Source organism: Orbicella faveolata, unplaced genomic scaffold (assembly GCF_042242905.1).
Source record: "Orbicella faveolata isolate gen_17 unplaced genomic scaffold, um_ofav_v1 contig_12, whole genome shotgun sequence".
In the NCBI taxonomy this organism is placed as follows: Eukaryota; Metazoa; Cnidaria; class Anthozoa; order Scleractinia; family Merulinidae; genus Orbicella; species Orbicella faveolata.
The window spans coordinates 28,828,717-28,851,112 of record NW_028301539.1 but is presented as its reverse complement, the minus strand read 5'-3'; the positions used below and the strand labels follow the sequence as shown (position 1 = coordinate 28,851,112).

Here is a 22,396-nt window from a genome sequence, read left to right as displayed (position 1 = left end):
ATCGAATGAGAAGGCAATCATTTCAGGAAAAGCGTGTTGATTTAAGGGCCCCAGTCAGTCTCCGCCATTTTCGAAGCCATCGAAATTATTGATATTGCATTGTGACGCGAAATCTTAATGCTTTGCTCTTAGTTGTGTTCCTGAAAGTATGTTAAATTATCTTTAGTAGTTTCGCAGTGATTACCTTCGCTTCGACATGCTCCGAATAAAACGTAACAGCCAAACTCTCGCATGTAAACAAAAACAAAGGTTGACCAGGGCCCTTTAAGATTCTCCCACACGGAATGTGCGAAAAGAGCCAATGTCGCTATTGAGTATTCGTATTCCATGTATCTCTTTGAAGTTCTTCTACCTTACGTAAGGTATATCAGAGCACCTTCCGTTCCCCCACTGGGTCAAATTTCCTCAAAGATCTCTAACTTGCCACCAGTCGTCTCTCATCGTATTGAATATTAACGAGGGACGCGTGGCGTGAGCGTGGAAGCGTGGAGGGTTATGGGAGCCCCTCCTTAATAACTTTACCCCAATCGACTCTCGCTCCTATCAGAGACTCAGAGACGGCTGGGGAAGAGTCAGCAAAGATCTCGTAACACACTATTACGTTGATCTCTCAAATCTTTCTACACAAACAAACTACGTTATCAGCCGGCTTCACTTACTATCCCCAGCAGGTTTCTGATATTGTGTGAACTTGGTGTGAACGTCCCTGAACCGCTTTCTTAACCGCTCAATCTCACGCGGAGACAGGATTTGAACTCCCTGTCTGTCGAGTTCCTCGATATTCTTGAACACCATCTCATACTTTGCTTGCTGCTCCTCGATTTCTTCCGGCTACAGGAGAGTTAGGAACGAACTGTGAGCAAGTATCTGACTAATTAAAGGAATTATTTACACGCATTTCTTGAATTCAATCTACGGCAGCGTTATCACACCAACATTAGACACATAGGCTTCGCTTTTACTGTCTGAGACAAGCGTCATTGGAAAGCGGCGATATCATTGATACAGAGACACAGTACTGTGTCTGGTTGTTTTCATTGTGTCTGCAGTAGTTAAACCATTGCACTTCTAACACAGCAGGGCCAAATGTTTGTTTGCAATTTTTTGTACGTGTGTATGTCTTTTTTTCGGAAAAAAAATCTTTTAAATTGTCATTAGTTTTGTGGTCAAAATGAGGTCGATACGTATGTAAAAATCGCTGAGGATAGTGACCTACTAGCCCGTTAAAATTACTCTTATTTTATTCAAATCTCTTGACGTGTAGTTGAAGGTTTTCTTTCATAGAGCAATTTAAAAACAGCAGAATACAGCCTGGGCACGAGAGTAGACCCAGTCCTTACCTCTACCGACAACCCCTTATCCTGCTCCATCTTCTTCAGCCACGCATCAATATCATCCATGTTGCTCCTGAACTGATACCAGTTGGGCACGATACGAACAGCTTTCTTCTGCTTCTCTACCTCGTCACAGGCCTTCAACCAGCGACTTGACAAGTCAAGCAACGCCTGGTGGATATGATCCCCTCTTGCCCCCTCCCTGTTAGCAAGAAGTTTGCTCTCTTTCAGCAGGTGTTCCACAAGTGGCTGAAGGTTGTCGATTTGACCCTCTGCAGCCTGAAACAGATAGAAAACTGTAGGTCCGCGAATCTGGTCAATAATTCTTATTGGCCAGTCCAGTTTTAAGCATAAAATCAACATACCACAAATTTCTATTTTTAATAAGCGCCATAAACAACTCGGAATGTTGGAAAGGCATTTGAATAGCTGACGTTTTTCCATTTTTTTTCTTTAGTATTTTGTTTGTTTAGGCAAAGGTCTGTTTCGTCATTATTGCACAAATCCAACGAACCTTGATTTTCTCGTTCACTTCATTCTCAGATGATTTCTTGGGGGACTGGATATCATTGATGAGGTCTTCAAGACTTTTGACATCCAACAAGATCTGATCCAAACGTCTTTGGAAATCATCGTCAACATACAGACCTGAACAAAACATAATGCATCACTGTCAGTCGATAACTTCATCATGGCCGCCACAGACGTAACTTTTCAAAATTCCGGAGTTTTCCCTTTTAAATATAACTTCCCTAATCAAATAAATACAAAATTTCAGATATAGTAGCAGCCTCCAGCCTCATTTTACAACAGTCCTTTGCCCCCATTCATGTAAGACTGATAATTGAAAAAAAAAAATCTGGCCTTCTTCGTTAAGGAAAAACATCTTTGAGATCACAGTCATCTGAAATGTTCAGTTTCCAGCTTTCAATGGCATTAAATCATTGGTGTTACTACTGCAATTTTCCCTGACTTTTCTTCAAATTGTCCATTTTTCCTGAATCAAAATAAAATTCCCTGACTTTTCCCTGACCTTTGAAGAATATTCCCTGACCATTTCCTGACCTGTGACAAGCCTGTTCATGCATCACGCAAGTTATCCCAGTGGCGTGTCGACAGACAAATCCTCTCCACGGGTCTCCATAAATTTCGTTTCGTAATAGTTACATGTAGGAGAATTTGATCATCGATTTTAACGAAACAAATCTGCGTTTTGTGATAGGTTTTCCTCTTATTAACTACTGAGCTTAACGCCGAAAATAAAAGTTATATTTTCAGGTTAAATAATGAGTAAATAAGTTAATGGTAGAAAATGTGAAAGAATTCTAGGTGGTAGAAGGGTACCTTTTGTCGAAGAAGTACACATGATAATGTCGAGACAGTTTTTCATATGCACGAGATTATCACCATTAAAAACTAATTTGACATGTATTTACCCGAGTCTGGAGTAGTGCTTGTTGTGTATGTCCGGCGTGTTGTGATGGTCTCGACGATGGGTTGTCCACTGTCGGTTTCTGTTCTTTCTTGTCTTTTCAAAACCTCTTCAACTAAACCTCCGGGTGCTGACGAAACTGTCTTGCGTTCCTGAAAAAGAAATGACAAATCCATGAAATAGAACAACAGGGAGGTAAAGAAAAAAGTTTTTAACTCTGCATACGAGCCAAATGGCCCAGCAGGCCGGAGCTTATCTCGGTTACTGTAGCATGAGGCGACTAGGAGTATTTCCTCTTCCCCCCTGGATGGGATGCTAGTCCATCGCAGGGTTACCCCAGCATTAAATTCGCCGGTACCCATTTGTATACCTGGGTGGAGAGGCACTGTGAGAGTTAAGCGTCAGGCCTAAGAACACAACACATTGTCCATGGCCAAGACTTGAACCCGGACCGCTCTATCCGGAGTCGAGTGTCCTAACCATGGGGTCACCGCGCCTCCACAGAACTAAAGGGAACAAAGAGCTTAATCTTTGATAACGCGGTTTTTGATTACCATTAGGGAGCTTACGAATCGACGACTTTTGCACGACGCCGCCGTTAGATTGAGTGACATGCTCACTGCGCATGCGTTTCTGAGCACTTCCCAGCTTCGCGCCAAGGTCGACGACGTTGGTGCGAGCGATTTGCCGGCGTCTTGGAAACAGGAGGCCGTGAGGTTAGTTTTCAAAGTTTTCCCTCGATACTTCGGGTATTTTTGCCAGATAATTTAAGTATCACATTAGGGGCATGTCCTTGATGTTTGATTTTAATTTTATTTGCCTGTTTTCGTTCAAGAAACGACCTTCTACAGTGCCATGGCGAACGCTATGAGTTCAACCAACACTGAAAACGGTCAGAGCACGACACGGTCTGAATGAAAAGCAAATTGCTGTATGAAAAATCTTTCATTTTAATCACGCTTCACTGAAATATAAGACATTTTTTGGTGTACAATGAATTTGAAAGGACTAAAAAGTTTTAGCATTCGTGTCGACAGTTAGAAACAAGGACTAGATAGCTCAACTAGAGAGCTACGCGATTTTTCCTCTGTTGTTTTGAGTGGTCTTATAGCCAGCCTAATCTTTTAGAACCCAAATTTTTCTCGACGTACAGCTGCGCTTTCTTTTCTGCCATGCTAGCACATTTTGTTGGTCTGTCTTGAGTATTTTTTTTCTCGAGCTCCTGAGACAAAAAAAATTTGCCGGTCGCGCATAAACGTCGTCGTCTTTATTGCGAATCGTAAATTCAAATTTCTACAGGACGACGACGCGAGACTATAAGGTGACCCAACGGCGCCGTCGTCCGAACGTCGTCGATTCGTAAGCTCCCTATTATTACCATTAGGGTATCATCACTGAAAATATTTCAGCCAATCACCGTTGCTGTCAATGACGTCGCTGACCAATCAGCACAAGCGCATGGCAAACCCGGAAAACGCCGAGTGAGTCAAATAAAAGTTTTTGCAAACATAAATGTCCCTCAAAAAGCATTCGGTTTATGCGTGCAAGAACGGAAACATCGAAATGCGACCGCACCGTTCAAGCTCAAGGCCCTGTCCACACTACGCCATAGAAATTTGAAAACGTAGTCAATCACCGGTCATTTTTGATTTTGTGGTTGGAAAAAAAAAAAAACTCGAGCAGGGACTGGAAATCACCTGATTATCGTGACGCCATCGTTCACACTAAAACGCAACGCCGGCGTTTTCAAATTCCTCCGGTTTGAAGAGCATTTTCGAAAAGCTCCGTTTTCGTCATGGATTAGTGTGGACGTTAGGCCTAACCGTAGAAATAAAGCTGCGTTTTCAAATTCCTCCAGCGTAGTATGGACGGGGTCTATAAACATAACGAGGCATGGGGTTTTTTATCTGACCGTGACGATAATCTCAGTTTCCACTCGTCCTCCTTTAGCTCTCGCTTCCTTTGCTCTCTTTTTCGTGTCTTCTAATTCTTCCTCCAGTTGACCGATTCGCGCCGAGAGATCGTCCCAGCGCCTGTCAAGAAGTCGCTTGTAAGGCTCCATGATCTGACGACCACGATGAACGAACTCACCGCTCTGTTTCCTGATCAGGTTAAGTTGTGGCTCGCGGTTTTTGATGCTCTCTTGTATTTCCTGAAAGCAAATAAACAGCGTGCTCATTCGGTAAAAGTCCCTAACCTCCAACTGACTCTTAGTCTCTAGTGAATTGTAAAGCGTTATTGATCAGTGTATGTTAATAACGCTACAACAATTATTAAATTACTAATTATTATTTAAGTATTAATTATTATCAAATTATTAATTATTACTATTTTTCCTATGAAAAGCAAGAAGGACTGGGGAGAGACTAAACTCGTACCCAGATCTCGCTCTGGAGAGACCGTAAAACAGAACCGTCCCATGTAAGCTAATGCGTTTTTTCAAAAGGGAACGGGGGAGAGAGTGCACATTTTTGCTTTTCGGATCGTCTGCAAATTTAAAGAGAGTATGTCTATGAATATGCCTACGCCTGCACAAAAAAAGCTCTTTTTTGTCAAACATGGGAGTTAGGCACAACTTCGGTCTTGTCTGGAAAGCGGTTTTGCGAGATCATCAGTGAAGCGCGCGCGGGACACCTGGATGGGGACCCTCCGGGAACTCGTGTCGCCCATTCGGCTGACAACCAAAAAACTGCAAATAGCATGCTTAAGTAAAGAAAGTTCTGGCACAGAGTATTATTATCCCAAGAGGTAAACAATATCCCCTCTATTAACGAAACAATAACTTATCCCACTGAAAATATAGAACAAGATTTAAAGTGAAATTGCGCAGTAATTTCGACATGATCAGTTATGATAATATTGTAATCCTTTTCCGTCGCGTCATCTTTTGTCGTCCTAACTTCTAATCTTGATGCGTTGCTATCATTTTTGGGTTAACGTTTAGCAAAATGAGACCATTATTGAATGACTTCCTTTAGCCTAGGTCTGTCTTTTGACCTTCACTTAAACAATGCCAAAATTAGCTACCTATCTCATGACCATGCCAAGTATATAAGCCAATATCTGCATGGTATTGAGCCTCGCGTATTCAATTAATTAGCCAGAGTTTTTATATGATCCGATATAAATAAGGTGTGAGGAATATTGAGTACTTAACACTTCAGATTTTCTATACTTTATATTCTTGAAGAGTAATCACAAGTTGGTGAATTAAAGGCTCTAGACTAGATATCTTAACACACTGCGTGGCACAATGTGAGTCGCTGCCATCCTGTATCTAGACCTAGTGAGCTTCTAAAGATGTTAAAATCAATGCAAACTCCCCTTGGATGAGACCTCAAATACTAACGCATTCCAGAACACTTCCAGAATATTTGCAGTTAGAGCGAGTCAAATCGCTTTTTTTTTTCCTCAGGTAAAAAGAATCGAGAAATGGTGTAGACGAATCGATTGAAGTTCCAAAGCAATATCGCTTACATAATTAAATACCACGAACGGACTTAGGGTAGAGGCAAATGCATAGACGAGAACAAAAGGCATCACGTATTTCAGACTATCCATCAATAACTAAAAGGTACCGATTGTCATGCATTTTTGATCATTTAAGTTCTGAGAATTTGGAGGTATATCAAATCAATGACCCCTGGCTGATAATGTTCTGTATTTTTGTCGCCAGTCTTCTCAACCACAAACTTATATTGTCGGTTTAAATGAGATGTTATCACTCATGCAGCTTAGAGAGATAAGTCTAAAATCCCAATAAACACACTCACATCAATTTTGTTTTTGGCCAAATCAACCTCCTCTTCTTTGGGGTGAACTTTGCTCGTTTCCTTTTCCATATCTTCCAGCCATTGGTTCATCTGATCCACAGACTTCTCGAAATCAGCAAGCTTTGCCTTGTACTTAGGCAAAGTCAGCATCCTCTGTTCCGCGGCCGAGCTCAAATCCTCCCAAGCATTGTTGATACGGGTTAACCTGTCTTCTAAATTCTCCAGTTGGCCTGTTTCGGACAAGTCTACTAACTCTCGGCCAACTTGTGTAAGCTGCTGTACATCTGACATTTTTCCTGTAACCTCTTGTACAAGTCCCTGGTGGAAAAAAAAAATACATCCACGTTTCAATAGGAAATTAAGAGTAATGACTCGGAGTACAAACTATGAAAGTCAAGCTGAGCTTTTAAACGCCACACCAACACACTGTAAAACCAGGTGCATGTAGATTATCGATGAAAAAAACAGTCCTATTTTTCCGATCAAACATTTATACGACCTAACGGTGAAGATTTAACACAACAGACATCCTTGATCCCAAATTAGGTTGGACGGATCAATACACTACCTTGTAGTACCTAACATGCCGGCTTGGAGATTCATACACCAAGATAAAACCTTCAGGCATTTTTTTTTTCCTCTCGTAAAAGAAAAAATACTCTTCTTGTTTTTTCCACACAAGTAGTGTGAAAGCTTCAGTAAAGTCGCTTCGTTTCGTGACGATAAAATACAGCCTTGATTAGGACGCATCTCTATAGTATTTCTTGTAAACACTGTGATATTGGATTAGAGGCTGTCAGCACGAATTGTTTCACTGAAAAACTACGGGCATTGGTAGAAAGGAACGAATTAATATTATGGATCAAAATGCCGCAGTCGTTACACCACAGCCTAGGGTCGGGAACAGTTTATATTTGCTTACAAGCAAGTTCAAACGAGAGATAATCTGCAAATCCCATCCTCGCGCTTTGTTGAAAAAACTCAATGTATCTTCCTGTGGGCTGCTTAGAACCTCACTGCGGATCATTTCGGACGCGGATCTGTCTCAATTCCCTGCGGTTGTTTATCGAATCACGAAATGCGTCTCATCCTTAGCAATAGGATTACGTGACGCTAGCGCTTTAGATCGACGGGAAACTCTACGCCACAAAATACACAAGATTAAACCATGCGCCAAACCAACCTTGTTCCACTTGATCTCGGCGTCCACATCCTCTGGGAATCCTGCTTCCTCTCTCCTCTTAACATCACTTGTCTTGTCTTCCAGCCAGTTCTCCAGGCTGCTCATATCACTCTCGAGTCGCTCAGCTAACGGCAAAGCCTCACGGAATGCCTAAAAACCAAACAGCTTAGTGTCACTGTATCGAATTTTGGAAATGCTCTATTTCAAATCAACCCAGACAAGTTTTCACAAGACACAACCTTTGACGAACGCAGTAGCTAACTCACAGCCACGTTCGCGGTTGGAAGGAAGTATATTTATCTCGTGACAGAAATAATCCTTGGCATGTGTTGTGTCACGCCACTTGATGGTCAATCGCGTGACTTTGCCGCCAAGTTCACATACGTAGACATTTTCGTAGCCTGTGTACGTAACATCGCGCACGCCCTCACATGATTTATGAGTGTTGTGACTTTCGGTAAAGATTTTTAACAGCGCCATCAAGAATAACCCGAAATAACCTAGATATGTTTCACCTTATCAAAAGATAAGACAAAGACAAAACACTCCAGTCGCTGATATCACACAAAAAGTTTACTACCGGGTCCCTTTGAAATTAAAATAAATAACAACAAAATCACTTAATCCACTTCAAATTAATACTGTAGATTTGTAACAAGTCGCTTATGATAATATGACATCCTGAAAATTTACAATAATATACTTTCCACAAAAAAACACAGGATAAAAAACGGATTTCGAGGAATCCAATTGAGTTTTTGCTTTATTGTGTGACTGCTAGATAACAGACTTAAAAGACAGGCATTCTCTTTCTTGACCAAAACATGTTGATATTCAATGTGTATCACATTCACACTAACTCAAGTGTGTTGAGCCAGAATTTTCAAGCGGTCAAAAATTTCGTAGCTTTCTCCCGTAATAGCTAACAAAAGTAACAAAAAAACAACTTTGAACTTCCAAAAGGAATGCCTTTTTTACAATTACATAACATTACAGTTCTTAGAACGTGGGATAAGGAAACAAGGAAACTAGTGAGAGGTAATTCCAATAGAAAAACTACATGACTGATAGATGGAAAGCATTACAGAACTGATGCAGTAGGATTTCTGTAAACAAATCACTCTTCAGAAAAAATACAAAATTATACCATGTAAAAAAAATCATGATAGCGAAGAAAATCTTTGCTGGCCGCACCTACGACCACAACTAACACTGAGAAATAAATATTAAGTCACAAAATAATTTGGCACAAGTTTTCATTTCACAGCGACGACGAAAACGTTTGTAAAAGCTGCCACTGCAAAACAAAAACTCAAGAACACGGCTTTCAAATTCTTTCCAAATGTAAGTTGTTAGAATTACAATTCTCCAAGCTCGCAATCCAAAACGTAAAAATACGTATTAAAGTTTAAAGATTTACCGTCAATTCAAGTCACTATAAAGAATGAACTAATCGGTTACCTTTCGATTCTGTCGGATATCGCATTCCTCGGAAAAAATTTCCAAATTACCACGGAGTTGTACTTAAGTCATTTCAAAATCAGGCGGAATAACCGAAGCGATAATTTTGACTGCAATCAAAACACTGCAGCAACGCCGCTGGAATAATAAATCCAACGAGAATCACAACAGATGTCGCAGCTTATCTGTGCAAGATCTGGGAGGGCCGACGGAACGAAACCCAATGAAAGAATAAAATGCAGATTTTGTTTATGGCTTAATGATTGCTAAGTCGACGTGAAACAGCAAGTATTAGGTTAAACAAAAAAAGGTCACTTTTCAATCCTGCTGTATAGCAATTAATTCATGCCTTGACCAGCCAATAATGAAAGCTGTGTACAAAAAAAAAAATCGACCAAATTGTTATTCATCTGCTTGTTAAGAATAACTTGGTCAGAAGAGAAATTTACCCAGAAAGATAAACCATTGAAATATCGCCAGATTACCTGTAAGAAACATTGTCAAGTAAGTTTGTTAAATTTATGAAACAACACTGAAATCGCTTCAACTTCTCATGAATTAAACTCTTGACTCCTCAAGTGCGATCAGACATATCATTTCTCTTTGTAATATTTATCCATGTTTAGTGAAGCAGACAGGTGATTGCAATCAGTACAAATAAATTCTCATATCTAAGACCACAAGAAATGTGTAGAGATAAGGGGGGAGAATTGATGGTTCAATCTTGGACTTAAAAGAGTTAAGGAACAAAATCACAGCAGGGTAAAATAAACACTAACCAAAAAAATACGAATTTTATCGACCACTTTCACAAAACTTTGGAAAAATCAGAGCAGAAATATCAATTTCAGATCAAAGTTCATAGTTATCAAAAGGATAAAACAATGAATTCACAAAAAACAATCGAGTGTTACTGAAGAGAACTGTGTTGTTTTTGTTCAGATTTTCTCTTGATATCCCGGAAATACAAAAAGAGGGTCAACGAAAACTAAGATTACACGTTGGGGATCTTCCCGGATGTACTCAAGTTTGACAGTGAGACAAGAAGAGACAATTGTTTTCAAGGCACAGCGAGGTGACTATCCCCATTCAATAAATATGCTAGAATTCAGGATTTCGTTCGACGCAATCACGCGATCCTGCCATTATAACAAGCTGCCAAAATTACAATACTTGTAAGCTTGTTTACAGGTCATTGCAAGCCATCAAATCCACCCTTTTGTGCTTCCACGTTTATCGAGACAAATAACAACTATATGACTTTCTTGTGATTTTCGTCGCTTAAAAAAAAAAACGTTTCGAGTCTACTAACCTGAATAAAAGCTCAAAATTCCTGTTTAAGTCAACGTTCAATTATTTGGAACTAAACTTTGACAACAATCAATGCACAGAAATTAAAGAAACTAAATCGCTCGAAAACGATTTCATCAACCTTTGTCCTGCAACAAGACTGGATTTTCCCTAAATATACTAACAAATTACCAGAAAATTCCCATGACAACCAAGCCATGTGAAACCACACAAAAAGCAATCAGTAAAGAGTAGAGGACATATTAGATTCCAAATTTGTTTTTTAACTTTAACCCTTGTGCGTCAGCGTAAGAGCTAAGTATAGCAAGATCTCCCACATGGATGGGCAGCACAGCTGGCGTAATATTTCAAAGAGCTTTATTCTTGTTAATCCCACCGGGAAAGGAAATTATTGTTTCTGTTTTCGAGTGGATTATTGTGAAGAGCTGCCATGAACGAAGAGTGTGGGCGGAATTGAAATCAAAAGATCGCGAGTTCAAATCCTACAATTTCAAGTAATTCAACGAGGCCGGAGACTTCTGTATTTAGGAAAGGGCAATGTAAAAAAAAAAAAACCTTAACATTCAGTTTCAGAAGTTTAACTCGTTTAGTTGCTAGCTTGGAGTACCTAACCTCATTGCTAAATACTTTACACTCCTTGAAATATTAATTTTGAGAAACTGGTGTTGGACCAAGATAAACAAGATACCTCAGAATTGACTTCTTTGTTCTGATAGATTGACAATGTATGAAAAACTTTTTAAGCATGGTTTTTCTTGAAAAGCAAGAATTTGACACTGAAAAGTGAAATTGGTACTTTCCTTGTATGTAGAACCTCAATGATATATAGAGATCAGTGAAAGTATATAATCTCAGTTTTGCCTTGTTTTCCTGTGCATACGAGCTTTTCTCTTAAAGGCTTTAACGCATTTACATCGTATATACATTTTCTCACACGCGGTCACTCAGACAACAGCAGTACATTTTCGCTAATTTTTCACCCTACACGAAAACAAAGATTTGCCTCTAGAGGAGAGCCTTTGTCAGCTCGTAAGCCAGTTGTGCTTACTGCGCATGCACTTACCTCCTCCTTTGTCCGCACTTTCTTCTCCAGTTCCCTGTGCTCGTGAACGACTTCCTCGACTCGTCTTTCGACTCCAGTCCTCTTTTCTTCTGGAACTCGCTCCATAATCTGGAACCCAAGCTTCCTGACTTGATCCAAGTCGTTTTTGATGGTGGACAATTCATCTTTGTATGTCTGAAGAGAGAGAGACACATCGTTACATCGGTAACGTCAACGTTTAGCCATTACAACATCTTGAAAAGTTTAGCCTAATTTTTTTCAAGTTCGTCGTTTGTAATCCGCGTCAATCTTCTCCATCCTTAACCATACTTGTTCCTTTATGGTTTATTATTGTCTCTTTGGTGTTTTTCTATCTTAGTAAACTACTATTTTCAACTTTCCTTCAATTTAAAGGTAATTTTGTACGTGGGCAAAGTAACTCAAAATATCGTGACTGAGGTCCTTTAAAAAGAATCACAATATTCAGAGAGGAAGTGACATCAGTCTTGGCTAGTTTTCATGCAGATCCTGATCGAATGGGAATTTGGAGAGGAGGAAAACCGGAGTACCCGGCGAAAACCTCTCGGAGCAAGGCGAGAACCAAAAACAAACTCAACCCACATATGGCATCGGGTAGGAATCGACCCCGTACCACATTGGTGGGAGGCGAGCACTCTCACTGCTGCGCCATTCCCGCTGTCCAAATAAGTCGTCACTAACGCATCGCAAATCCACGAAGCTTCTAATGACCCGCGCGATATCACGAACGCGTGCCTTGACGCGCGCGCGTAAGATCTCAGGAAGACTTGTAATAACACTTGTTCAATGTAACTTCATTCAACGGGAAATACACACATATAAATCAAGGAAACCACATGCGTGTTAAGCGTATTTCCCTAAAACACCGCGCCAGGCCTATTCTTTCCAGGTCTCGGCTGGTAATGGTCCCTACCAAAAGCACTCGTTACGAGACCAATTTTTGCGGTCGACCACTGATGTGCCCGGTAACTTAAGTGAAATTTTAATAGCTTTTAATTCTGTGGTAATTTCCGCGCTTCAATAAGAAACTTCAGCAATAACGTAACTTAAAAACCTTAACTGTAAAAGGTGCTACTTTCCACTTTGCCACCGTTGCTAAGCCAGATATTAATGGTTTATATTTGAACGTTTCTAGACTCGCCCAAAACAGCATCTCCACTCTTTTGAACAAATTTGTTGTAAAAATTTGCACAATGTGACAATGTGTTCATCTAGCTATTAGAAAACGACAAAAAATTCCAATGAGGCAAGTATACGTGAAGACTTGCCTTAACCTCAAAAGTTTTCGGTAAAAGTGCTTTCCTGATGCTTCTGATGGCAAATATTCCAGGAAAGAGCTATCCTACATGTATTTTTGAAAGTGAAAACATACACGTAAACGCACGACCGGCTTTAAAAATAACACTAATTTTCGTAGTTCTTCGTGCAACGTTCTGGGTTTCTTACAGAGAGGAAAAAGTACCTACAGAGAACATGCGTAACAAAATAAAACGAACAAAATTACCTCAGCAACAGATCGCAACTTGTCGCGAAATGACGAAAACATCCTCCAGCAAACTGATCGCGAAAAACAATCTACATCACAAATCTACAAACTTAATTTGTCGACGGAAAAAGAAAATCCTGGCTCAAAACAGTCACTACAGGAGGTCGCTTGAAAAATAGGTTGTTGAAACTACAGTAAGATTTGTTTTTACAATTTTGAAAATATCGTAATTGTAATTCAAAGCAACAAGGACGGCTCAATGACACAAGGTTTATTCAATTTTCGAACGAAATTCTAACACTTTATTGCGGTTTAGCATTTTCGACAGAAGAGCCAAAGTTTAAAAATACAAATAGAATTCAGATTCTGCCGAGAAAACAAACCCGAATGCAACAACTGTAAACAAGATTTTGTTCGATTCCCGCAAACAACAAAATATTGGAAACAAGCGCCATTTCAAGACTAAACTTCAAACCTTCTATCTCAAATTCATTAAGATGACAAAGGCCTCACGTTATCTCTAGATCTTGCGTTCGCATTTAAAAATCTGCGTGAGGTTGAGTCTCCCAAAGAATTCAGTAATTTTTCAATATGGATAGTAATGAAGCCCGTCCCCTTGGTTAAATAATTTTCTTTTGCAATAATGTAAAAAAAAAGTTTTATGTTTTGAAAAGCTGCACGATTTATTTTACTTCTGAACGAGTCTGTGAGTATTTAATGCTGATTACACATTGAAATAACGCATTTCAAAATTACCTCAAACATAGACGTGATACAAATTTTAGAAAAAAACCGATTTATGTCTGTGTTTAAGAGCTGTTTTAAATCCCGAATTATTCAATTTAAATCATGCTCTTGTGTTCACAAAAAGATGAGTTATCATCCACGATCTTTCCTTCAAAAGGAAGATTCCAGAAAATAATCCTTCATCAATGACAGCGTTATAAAATCTTCCGAAACAAACTGGCTGATAGCAGAGCTAGAAAGTGACCTGACACCGCATGTTTGAAAAGTTATCAAATGATTGACTAGGAATGCGAAAAAAAGTTTCCGCGACTACAAGTTCTCGCCGCTGAGATGGTAGCTAAAAGTACTAAATTATTAATAACAAAAACCAATCACCTGATGATCAAACTTCTCGCCCACAGCTGTCTGCAGGATTATCTAGCCCTGCTACATGTAATTCTTTATCATATTTTAAAAACTATCCCAAACCACAAGTCTACCGCAGAGCAACAAAGGGTGCCTTCCGTTGGGGTGATCTGGATAAGGATCAGTGATCCAAGATCACTCAGATCATGATGCATCAAAGAGGCCAATGAATCCACTCTGGTCACGGATTCAACGCCTCCTTTGATGCACCATGATCCAAGTGATCTTTGATCACTGATTCTGATCCGGATCACCCAAAAGGAACGCGTCCAATAAGATTAAAATTCAAGTGCTCACGATTCAACACTATAGACAAAACAAAGACTTCCAATGGAGGAAAGCAAGCGAGAACTGAATTGACTACGTAATACAGACTTTCGAATTCGAACACAGCTAAAACGAAGATGCATAGCGTTTTTTCCTTCATTTCACCTCTCCTCAACGAGGCAATTTTATACGGCATAGTAATTAAACGTTGACATCCTCAATCCCATCTTATCCAACTGAGCCCGCAGCTATCGTCTCTGCGGTCAGTTGAGTTGCTATGCGAACTAATTAATCATTGTATGACATGTTGATGGAACCACATCCCAAGAGCGAGCTTGTTAATTCATCAAGGAACCTGTTTCGGATACTCAAAAGTATTTTCCAAGAGAAAGTTTCCTAGTGGCTATTGACGTTTTGTTTCGTTTTTTAGATCTTTTTTTTTTCGAAATCTGGAGGTCCCTGGTTCAAATCTTCCATTCTACCGCCATCTGGATTTGTTTTTAGTAGTCACGAGTTCAACTCCTCGACCGCGTTGGGTAAATAACCAACTTGTCAGCCTGCGACTAGTTGGGATTCTGAATAGTTTATGTTCAATTTGAAAGATTTGTTTATTTATTTATAGTGTTCCCAATCAGCACACCAGTGCGAAATACATTTGACACTTAAGTAAAGTTATTTATTTTAATTATTTTATGTTAATGAAGAAATTGAACGAACAATGATTACGCTTACCACACATTTATCCAGGAGACTCTTAATATTCCTCGGCTCAGCGGACTCCAACTTCAGCTTTTTGACGCCGCGCTGAATCTTGTCCAAATCAGTTAATGTCTGTCCGTGAAGCGTATCAAACTCTGCCTCTAGTTTCTTGCCGGGCTGTTCTTTGACTTCTCTAAACTTGGTGTGGATTGCAACCCACTTTGTTCGGAGTTGCTCCAGTTCTTTAATCAACTTGAGGTACACCGAGCCTTTGGGAGTATTGCTCAGTTCGTTGCACGTGGATTCGACTGAGTTCAATAGCGATTGATTCAGAGAAAATTCCTCTTCTAAAGCCTGTTGTTGTAGGACATAGAGAGTTAATTATAATGGACATTTGCTGACAAATAAAATATGTGGTTTGTAATGGAGGACGAAAGATATGTTGTTTTGTTTTTGTTGTTATTTTGTTTTGTTTGTTTTTTTAACGTTTCCTGATATAAAGTTGTTTTTGTTGTTGTTGTTGTTGTTGTTGTTGTTGTTTGTCTCTTCGTTTTTTTTCTTTTCTTCGTTAAACCCTAGTCAGCCTCCGCCATTTTCGATGCCATCGGAATTATTGATATTGCACGGTGAAGCGAAATCTTGTTGCTTTACAGCAAGCTGTGTATCTGAATGTATGTTTAATTATCTTTCGTAGTTTCACAGTTAGTTCCTTCGTTTGGACATTCTCCGAAGAAAATATAAAAGCCTAACTCTCGCAACTAAACAAAAACAAAGGTGTGGCTGACTAGGACCTTTAAAACACACCTTAATTTCTCTCTCGTCCATCTCCTCGTGTTTGGTCAATTTAGAATTGATGAGCACTTCAATCTTGATCACCCACATTCGAATCGTCTCCAGGTCTTTCCTCATCTGCTGTCGCCGCTGTATTTCGCCTTCGAGAACTTGACGAGTTTTATCGACTTTACCACGAACATCAGACCAACGATCCTGAAATTGATAAACAAGGACAACAAAATCAGCGACGCAGAACGATTTATAACATGCCTGACTCAAGACTACAAAGAAGTGTTCGGGCGCTTGACCAATCATAGGGAGCAAGGAGTCTTATTCGACCGCATTTCTAGCTAAATTCATCACATACTATGGTTGATTACGCACTATAATAGTACAGTGAATTTAGCCGGAAATACACCTTCCATGCTCCCTTTGGCCAAATGTCTACAAAAAGCGCGCGAGGAAGCTTTTGGCATCCAAGGGCGCTGCAGCTTTTTTGTTTATTTGTTTGTTTGTTTTGTTTTTTTGTCATTTAATATATTTACAAAATATCAACGTATAAGGCAAGGAAGCGCAGGGAAGCCAATAAGGCTTATGTAATAGACTACCTTAAAGATACCTAAGAATTAACAAAAGAATAAAAATGCTGTCATCGGCACACAAAATGATAATAACTTAGGATAAAAAGTAGTTACGTAAAGCTAAACCCGCAAATGCGCAAAAGCAAAAGAAGACCAAGTAAAGCGAAAAAAGGGCACTAAGAGAAAATATACTTACACCAAGAAAGAGACTTAAGTTTAGAGGTGAACACAGCAATACTAAAGGCATTTTGAGTGAGCTTCAGTGCTGTAAGAATTGAATAATAACTTTCGCGCGAAAACATTTATCTTATCATATTAGTCATATTTGAGGTGATTTGCATGATCTTCACCTCATAATCATCCAGGTCTTTCCTGATTATCGATACAGCGATTCTCTTGCTCATCAGCTGCCTGGCGAGATCTGGAACCGAGCCAGGGCCGCTTTCTTTAATGGCTGCCACGTGACGGTTTAGATTCTAAAATCAAGACAAAAGTGTTACGTTACAATCACACAACCAGAGTGACAGGATCCGGTAGTATGAGTCCTTAACACTGAGAAGAATGAACATATTCTGTAAGTCGAAACCGTGATCTTGCCATTTTAGCAAGCTTCCAGTTTGCATTACACAACGCTTTCGTGCGGGTTTTGCAGGCTAGAAATTCTAATAATTCTAGTAATTCGTTTACTTCCAAGGCAATTTGTTACCACTTGATCAAAGTCCAATCCTTTCGCAGAAATTAAGTTTATTTTTCTCACAGTTTTCCAGGCCTGGTAAACCAATGAGAAGACTTCCAGCGTGTCTCTGCACAAACCCTCTACTTGGTTTCCATTCCGTTAATAAATTAAATAAAGGAATAAATTACAATATTTAGAGAGGAATCCACATCAGCCTTAGCTGGTTTTCATGTGGGTCCTCTGTCCTGGTTGAATTGGAATTTGGACATGTTGGTTTTTGTGGAGAGAGGAAAACCGGAGAACCCGGAAAAAAACCCTCGAAGACAGGCGAGAACCAACAACAAACTCAACCTACATATGGCACCGGGCCGGAATCGAACCCGGGCCACATCAGTGGGAGGGGAGCGGTCTCACCACTGCGCCATCTCTGCTCCCCATACCGTTAATAATCCATAGTGTTTTCATACCCTTAAAGCATCGTCCAGTTCGGCCTCAGTTCCCTCAAGCACGTAATAGCTCTTCTCCACCACACGATCGATCTCGCCCATCTGCTTGTAATCCCGCTCCGTCAACACGTGAAACTGCTCCAGCTCTAACTGCGTCTGCTTGAACTCATGTTGCCGCTGTGCAACCTTGGTCTTCAGTCGGTTCCAGTCTCCGTTCAACTTTTTCAGGTTTTCCTTCAAGAGGGCGGGGCTTCCCTGTTTTGTGTTGTCAATCATTTGATTGGCAGTTGTGTTGATTCGCACCACCACTGGGGCGCGTTTAGAGATATCCTGTTGGAGCTCCTGCAAGGAATGAACAGAGAATATTTACTTGTACCTTTTCGTGGGGAACGTTAAATAAGTTTAAAATTGAAGGCAAAGTATCACTACTAACGAAATGGAAATTCATCGTGATAGAGAAAATAGGATTCTTCATTCTCTGCATTCTCGCAATCTGCAATCGATAATTCCACCACATAAGCAAATAGTACTCAACCATATCAAACCAAAAGGGGCAAAGTTAAAAATTATTCCGTCCACAGAACAACACGTTAAGCCACGTCAACTTGTCATGTCAGGTGAAACTGTCGCGTCAAGTTAACATGTCACGCAATTCCACCCTGTCACGCAACTCTACCTTGTACTGTTCCGTCTTCTCCTTGGTCATTCCTCCACTCGTTATGTCACCCTCATCATCAGCAATTGACCTTTCTACCTGCATGATCCAGTGACTAATCTCTTTCATGTCGTGTGTCAGTTTCTGGTATTTCTCCAGGGAAGCTACCAAATTATCTTTCACTCTCAAAGCTACCCGAACAAGCTCGTCCCAGCGCCCGTTCAACTCTTCCAGCTCGTCCTTCAGTTTTCCTGCAAAAGCTGGTGCCGCCTTGCTGATCATATATGTACCGGTCTCATTCAATGAATCAAGCTTGCGTTGAAGCTTGGTTACGTCTCCTTGAAGGGCCTGACAATAATAAGAGTGGATAACTATAAGGTGTGAAACTTAATAGATTTTTCGAGTTCTTTCAAACTTTAACGAAAACGTTCAGGACTTCACAGGAAGAAAGAAATACAAACCTATAATATCCAAATTTGTAGAGCTACCTGTTTTGTAAATGATTTTGAAACCAACCACGATAAACGCGCTTATAACCAATTCAAGACAACGCGTAAACACGTTTGAAAACTGCTCAGTTGAACAAGGCATGTGAGGTTTATTTATTGACTTGAAAATTTGCAGTTTAAAATAATTAGCCAAAATGCAAGAAAGGGACACGGAAAATTTAGTCTGTTCGCAGATCAGTATTGAAACCAGCGGTGTAAAAACATATAAATTAAGGCTTCTGGTTTTTGCACTACTGCAAACTTCGCGTTTTGTCAACTGCATTTTTCCCCACTACACAACATGAAGAGTCTTGCCATTTTAGTTGTTCTAGAGGTTTACGTACGTGAATGAACTGACCTCACTCTGATCCAATTGAGCTTCTAGTGTTTCCGGATCCCCAGAGGCTGGCTCCTGATCTTTGAGGAAAGCACTTGCATCTGTCATCCATTTGAACAACCCTCGGATCTCTTCAGTAAACTGACGAGTTTGATTTACGGCCTTCGATACCTGACATGAAAAAAATAAACAGTCACAAACTACCCAAAACATCATTCTACGCTGGTACATTGCAAAAAGACTAAGGCTAGTGGCCCGCAACTGCTGGCGAACAACTACTGCTCCTGCAGGACAAAACTACCACAGATGTAGGAGAATTTCTACTCCCCCGACCCCTGGATGGGCTACTAGTCCTTCTCAGGAACCCCGCGCATTCCCTCAGGGTTTCCTAACAGTTTGCCGGTATCTTTTTGCACGCCTGAGTGGAGAGAGGCACTGTGAGAGTAACATGTCTTTCAAAAAACACAACACGATGACCCTGGGCAGGGCTTGAACTTAGACCGCTCAAACCGGCGTCGAGCACACTCAAGCGCTGCTATCTGGCTTTTCGCTTTGGCGTGCGAGCAAGGTTACGAACAACGTACGTTGCGGAACGAGCGACGTGGTGGAGGGGAGGGCGCGGGGGCTTTTAAAAACTAGACTCGCGCGTCTCTTTCGCCTCCTAGGCCCAAAACGCGAAATCATGCTCGCAGGCTATCAACATCAGGACAATGTAACTTGCAGTGAAAGCGAAAGTGAAAAGGTGCAACAGTCACATGATCTATTTTAACGTGCAAAAAGCTTCATAAGTTTCTTACTTGATTCTGTCGCTTCTCCGCATGGAGATTTATGTCCCTCCATTTATCATTCAGGTCGGAGAGTTTAGATCTCAGCTGTTCTGATCTCTGTCTTGGTAGGGATTTAACAAACTTGTCCCCAGTGCTGTTCAGATAATCCATGTTCCGCTGCTGTTCTGTCATGTTCGACTGTAGTTGCTGTTAAAGAGAAACACGAACGCTCGTTATGTCGTGCGTGATAGCGTCCCTAGATTACAGGAAATCTCAAGGACAATGGTTAGACTTTGCAAGAACAGCACTAGTGTACTTGATAAAAGACAGCAAAACCATTAGCAAGAAAGGATGAGGCCCCGTTCACACCACGCCCGAGGAATTTGAAAACGCAGCTTTATTTCCACGGTTAGGCCTACCGTCCACACTAATCCGTCACGAAAACGGAGCTTCTCGAAAAACGCTCTTCAAACCGGAGCAATTTGAAAACGCCGGCTTTGCGTTTTAGTGTGGACAGAAAACATTTTGAAAGCGGAGCTTTTCGAAAACGATGCCATTACAGTAACCATGCGAATTTCCTCAAACACTAATCCAAAATGACCGGTGATTGTTGCGTTTTCAAATTTCTCCGGCGTAGCGCGAACGGAAAATATCTGATGCGTTTTCAGAGTGAAAACACTGTTTTCAAATTTTTCTGGTGTAGTGTGGATGGGGCCTGACTAACGACGGACAAGATGGAAATGGATTAACACTGTTGACGCACTTGTAAACACAAGGCTGAAGTTTGGTGGTGGCGCAAATTGAATCTCTTTCCTAGAGATCACTGCATTCCGTAAATATTTTGGGCAAAACCTTTTCTCATAAACGTCAAACGCTTGCTTCGCAAACGTCAAACAGCCATAATAAGGACTTTTCTGTCTAACCAATCTTTGCGCTCATAACATCATGTTGTTTAACGTGCTGGAAGGTAGCATAAAAAAATAAGATTTCGTGCATGCCAACCTTGTACTTCTGTAGCTGTTCTTCAAGTGAGGCTGTGTCAGTGATGAGAAACTCCGAGCCAAGTTGTGACTCCATGTTTTTAATCTTGAGTAGAACGGCGTCCATCGTGCTAAGAAACTGTTTAGGTGGCCCAGACTCCAGCGCGGCCGTAAGCTGTTTCTGCCTGTTTTCCAAGGTCGTCTGCGCTTTTGACCAGCGGTCGTCAAGGCGCTTCACCCCTGACTGGAGGTGTGGGGTGTGCCTGTCTTCCTTACTCAGGTTGCGTGACAATTCTCGAACCTTGATTAGGGACACCTCGTTGGTGCTCATTTCCTCGAGTTTCACCTTCAGTGGAAACGATTTTCACAATGTCAACTCTGAAATTCTCCTTACTAATCGCGGTATATTCTTATGGTTCTAGTAGAGAGAATATCTCCTTAGAGATCAGTTGCAACTGGGCCATTAAAAGGGTTGCCTTGTCTTTTCAGGTTCATCCCTTAACCTGTCACGTTTCGTTTTGGTTGATTATCACTATTTTGGTGTTTTCTACCTTGGTTAATTGATACTTAGTGAGATTTTCGATTTCAGGAAATACTGTAAATTCGTAGTGTTAAAGAAATCTAGAGATGGGGCGCGTCAATTCCAAAATGTCTTAATACACTCGAATTTTCTTAGTGCCTTAACAGAAAGATGTATATACGAATCGAGCAAATGGCTTAAAATACTACATCTTAAAGACAACTTGATGGCAGAGCACATAAGACCGTAACCCTTTACACAAATGGCTGCCAATTTAAAATTCTTTTGCATGCATTTGAACTAGCCTCCCTAACTTCAGGTGAGAGTAGAATTCTTTTGAATTATCAACTTAAAAACGAGGTTAGTAAGGCTAATTTTAATACTTACAAGAGAATTTACGATTAGAAGCCATTTACGAAAAGGGTCTATTGAAAGATTAAGGAACATAAAATCAAGACGCTTCATTCCAACAATCTAATTCCCTCAAAATTGATACAATTCACAATCCTCATGTTTTAGTCGGGAGGTGTGACCTTAACTCACCTTGCATAACTCCAGTTGTGACTTCATTTCGTACTCGTTCTCAGGCACCTCTGCGCTAAACTTGGTCGTGACTCTCTCCACGTCCTTTAACACCGCTTCCAATGTCACCATCAAGTCCTGTACATCCCGCCTTCGACGTGCCAGCTGTGCTTTATGTCTGCGGTCGTCTATCAAGCTTCCGACGGAATTCCAGCGGTCTGAGAAGTTGCTAAGCGACTGTTCAAGAGACACTGGTATGTTGCCTTGGTTACGGCAGTGCTCGATCAACTCTTCTCCTTTCTTCTGCACGGCCGTCACGCTTGGTTTGCGCTGTCTTCTTGCGTTGTCCAGTGACTGAGGGGAGGGGGAAGGAAAGATATTACTGTCAAACTCGGAAGCCAATACAATGTGATAGTTAACAAAATTTAACGGCAAACGTTCGTTAATTTCACTGATACATAGATTCAGCCA

The 22,396-nt window shown here is 40.6% G+C and overlaps 1 protein-coding gene across 4 annotated transcripts in view; it reads right to left on the bottom strand.

Moving 5' to 3' along the window:
• Window positions 1–22,396, bottom strand: part of LOC110049415 (dystrophin-like) — a 77,064-nt gene that overhangs the window by 34,071 nt on the left and 20,597 nt on the right. For all 4 annotated transcript variants that reach the window (XM_089283195.1, XM_089283194.1, XM_089283192.1 and 1 more), the window contains exons 18-34: window positions 21,947–22,279; window positions 20,906–21,229; window positions 19,934–20,110; window positions 19,158–19,307; window positions 18,333–18,659; window positions 17,678–17,998; window positions 16,885–17,010; window positions 15,984–16,166; window positions 15,213–15,533; window positions 11,558–11,731; window positions 7,723–7,872; window positions 6,540–6,857; window positions 4,679–4,918; window positions 2,771–2,918; window positions 1,849–1,982; window positions 1,341–1,613; window positions 660–831 (exon numbers count right to left, since the gene is read on the bottom strand). In XM_089283195.1, the coding sequence (XP_089139321.1) occupies window positions 660–831; window positions 1,341–1,613; window positions 1,849–1,982; window positions 2,771–2,918; window positions 4,679–4,918; window positions 6,540–6,857; window positions 7,723–7,872; window positions 11,558–11,731; window positions 15,213–15,533; window positions 15,984–16,166; window positions 16,885–17,010; window positions 17,678–17,998; window positions 18,333–18,659; window positions 19,158–19,307; window positions 19,934–20,110; window positions 20,906–21,229; window positions 21,947–22,279 (3,871 nt within the window). The remainder of the gene's footprint in view (window positions 1–659; window positions 832–1,340; window positions 1,614–1,848; window positions 1,983–2,770; window positions 2,919–4,678; window positions 4,919–6,539; window positions 6,858–7,722; window positions 7,873–11,557; window positions 11,732–15,212; window positions 15,534–15,983; window positions 16,167–16,884; window positions 17,011–17,677; window positions 17,999–18,332; window positions 18,660–19,157; window positions 19,308–19,933; window positions 20,111–20,905; window positions 21,230–21,946; window positions 22,280–22,396) is intronic.